At 40.7% G+C, this 2,500-nt stretch overlaps 1 protein-coding gene across 1 annotated transcript in view; it reads right to left on the bottom strand.

The window, feature by feature from the left end:
- The window catches only part of csmd2 (CUB and Sushi multiple domains 2), a gene marked incomplete at both ends in the record, with an annotated part of 361,116 nt that overhangs the window by 167,560 nt on the left and 191,056 nt on the right, over positions 1-2,500 (bottom strand). Inside the window, one exon of the mRNA XM_080858785.1 lies at positions 875-962. Within this exon, the coding sequence (XP_080714911.1) occupies positions 875-962 (88 nt within the window). The remainder of the gene's footprint in view (positions 1-874; positions 963-2,500) is intronic.

The raw sequence follows: 2,500 nt of genomic DNA, 5'->3' as shown, positions 1-2,500 counted from the left end.
ACTCTAATATAAAAGTCTGACTTACATTTGGCAAACTGTAGGCACTTTAGTTTGTTGTTGATTGACAGCAGAGGCTTTTTTCTGATAACCCTCAAAAACAACTTGTGGTGATGTAGGTGCAGTCTGATGGTAGTTTGGAGACTTTCTGACCCCAGGACTTAACTAACCTCTACAATTATCCATCTGTGATCCTTGGAGATTCTTTTACCAGTCGAACCATCCTCCTCACGGTGCGTGGGGTTAATTTACAGATAGGTCCTCTTCCAGGCTGATTCCTGACATCTCCTGTCGCGTTTAACTTCTTAACTATTGCCCTGATTGTGGAAGTGGGTATTTCCAACTGTTTAGATATTTTCTTATTTCCCTAAATCCGGATTTCAGCAGCTCAACAACTTTTTGTCGCACTTTGACACTGAGTTCTTTTGTCTTTCCCATCTTGATGAATGACTAAGGGTATTTGGCATGTGTCACCTCATATTTATACCTCAGTGAAGCAGGAAGCCATGGTTGACCACTTAAGAGTTCCTAATGAAACAGGTGAACTCAAACATGTAAAACATGACTGGTAATACTTCAGTTAGATTTTAATTATAGGATTTTCTAGGGGTGCCAATAATTGTGGCACCCATGTTTTGGAGAAAAATATTTTATGTAATGTCAAAAAAATTATTTCTTTCAAGAATTTTACTTCGATGAAAAGGTAAGATTTTTGTGAATATTTTGAGGGAAAGACCAAGATGATAGACAGCAAAGATATATTTTTTCATAGCCTGTTTTGGTCACATTCACTAAGGGTGCCAATAATTGTGGAGGGCACTGTAGATCCAAATGATGCATGTGTGCGTGTGGGTGTGTGTGTTTACTGTACTCGTACCTGAAGTCGGATCCCTTCCTCTTCCCTCGGTCGGGGATCCCTGGGTCAGGGCACATGTTGTGCCCCTGTGCCACACCCATCTGGGACACTGCAACACACAGCAGCAGAAATGCATTGCTACCAAACGCTATGTTATTCAATATTACATTAGTGCATCTTATGGTCTTTTCGGTCCAGTCCAATCCAAATGATGTACAAGGGATGCTGTAAGCAAATGATTAAAGCTTTGAGACTGGACAGTTTCAGGGTTTTTGTTTTTATATGTATGTTGAAATTGTTTGTTTTACTCTGACACAGAGTGTGCATTATAAGGTCACGCTGACATAGAGCATGCATAATAAAGCCACATAAACATAGACTATGCATTATGAGGCCACCTAGACACAGCGTATGCATTATAAGGCAACATAGACACAGCGTATGCATTATAAGGCCATCGCCATAGGAAACTTGAGATGATGAGCTCTGAGGGATTTCAGTGTTTTTTGTTTCATGACATTATTTTATTCCATGACAAATGTTTCTATCTACCATGCCAAATGGGCTGGAGCAACCTTCATTAATATGCAAATGGTTATTGTGAGTAGCCAGGCATACATATGCCTTCACATCTTTCACATCTAGGACCAACTCTCCCCAGGTAGAACCCAACTGTTCCCCTTTCCTACCAAGGTGTAGCTAACTGTTTCAGTTCAAGGTGTGTTATACCGAATAGTTTTAGTTCAAGGTGCATCACAGCTAATTGTTATAACTCAAGGTGCATCACAGCCAATTGCTTTAGTTCAAGATTTGTTATAGCTAATTGTTTTAGTTCAATGTGCGACATAGCTAATTGGTTTAGTTCAATGTGCGACATAGCTAATTGTTTTAGTTCAAGGTGTGGTATAGCTAATTGTTTTAACTCAAGGTGCATCACAGCCAATTCCTTTAGTTCAAGGTGTGTTATAGATAATTGTTTTAGTTCAATGTGCGACATAGCTAATTGTTTTAGTTCAATGTGCGACATAGCTAATTGTTTTAGTTCAATGTGCGACATAGCTAATTGTTTTAGTTCAAGGTGTGGTATAGCTAATTGTTTTAGTTCAAGGTACCGTATAGCAAATTGTTTTAGTACAAGGTACCGTATAGCACATTGTTTTAGTACAAGGTGCCGTATAGCTAATTGTTTTAGTTCAAGGTGTGCTAACTGTTTTGTTAAAGTGACCCTCTAAACAGACTCCTATGGATAATCTTTAATTTAATTGTTTGAGTGTGTTTTATTCTGTAGCCCTACAACTGGTCACATCTTCTGTTAGCCAGTGCTGTGTAGTGTAGAGGTCAATGAACATCATATTGCAGTGATATCACCAGCTACACTGGGGTTGCTTGAGGAAACACAGTGTTGGTGTTTTCATCAGGAATGTGCCATATCAACAGGACATTCTCGCAGCCCTGACTGGCAGGCTCATGCATATGGATGCAGGACAAAAAGGGCAGGCTTGTCAGCGCTGCCGTGGAAACAGCCCCGGAGACGGACGTGCAGCCGGACCTACGCTGCCCTCCTCCAGTGCGTGTGTGTGTGTGTGTGTGTGTGTGTGTATCCGTGCTTGTGTGTCTGTGTGCGAGTGCAAGTGTTTGTGTGTGTGT

Source organism: Sprattus sprattus (assembly GCF_963457725.1).
Source record: "Sprattus sprattus genome assembly, chromosome: 20".
Taxonomy (NCBI): Eukaryota; Metazoa; Chordata; class Actinopteri; order Clupeiformes; family Clupeidae; genus Sprattus; species Sprattus sprattus.
Note: the sequence above shows the minus strand (reverse complement) of the source record. Positions and strands in the feature narration are given on the sequence as shown.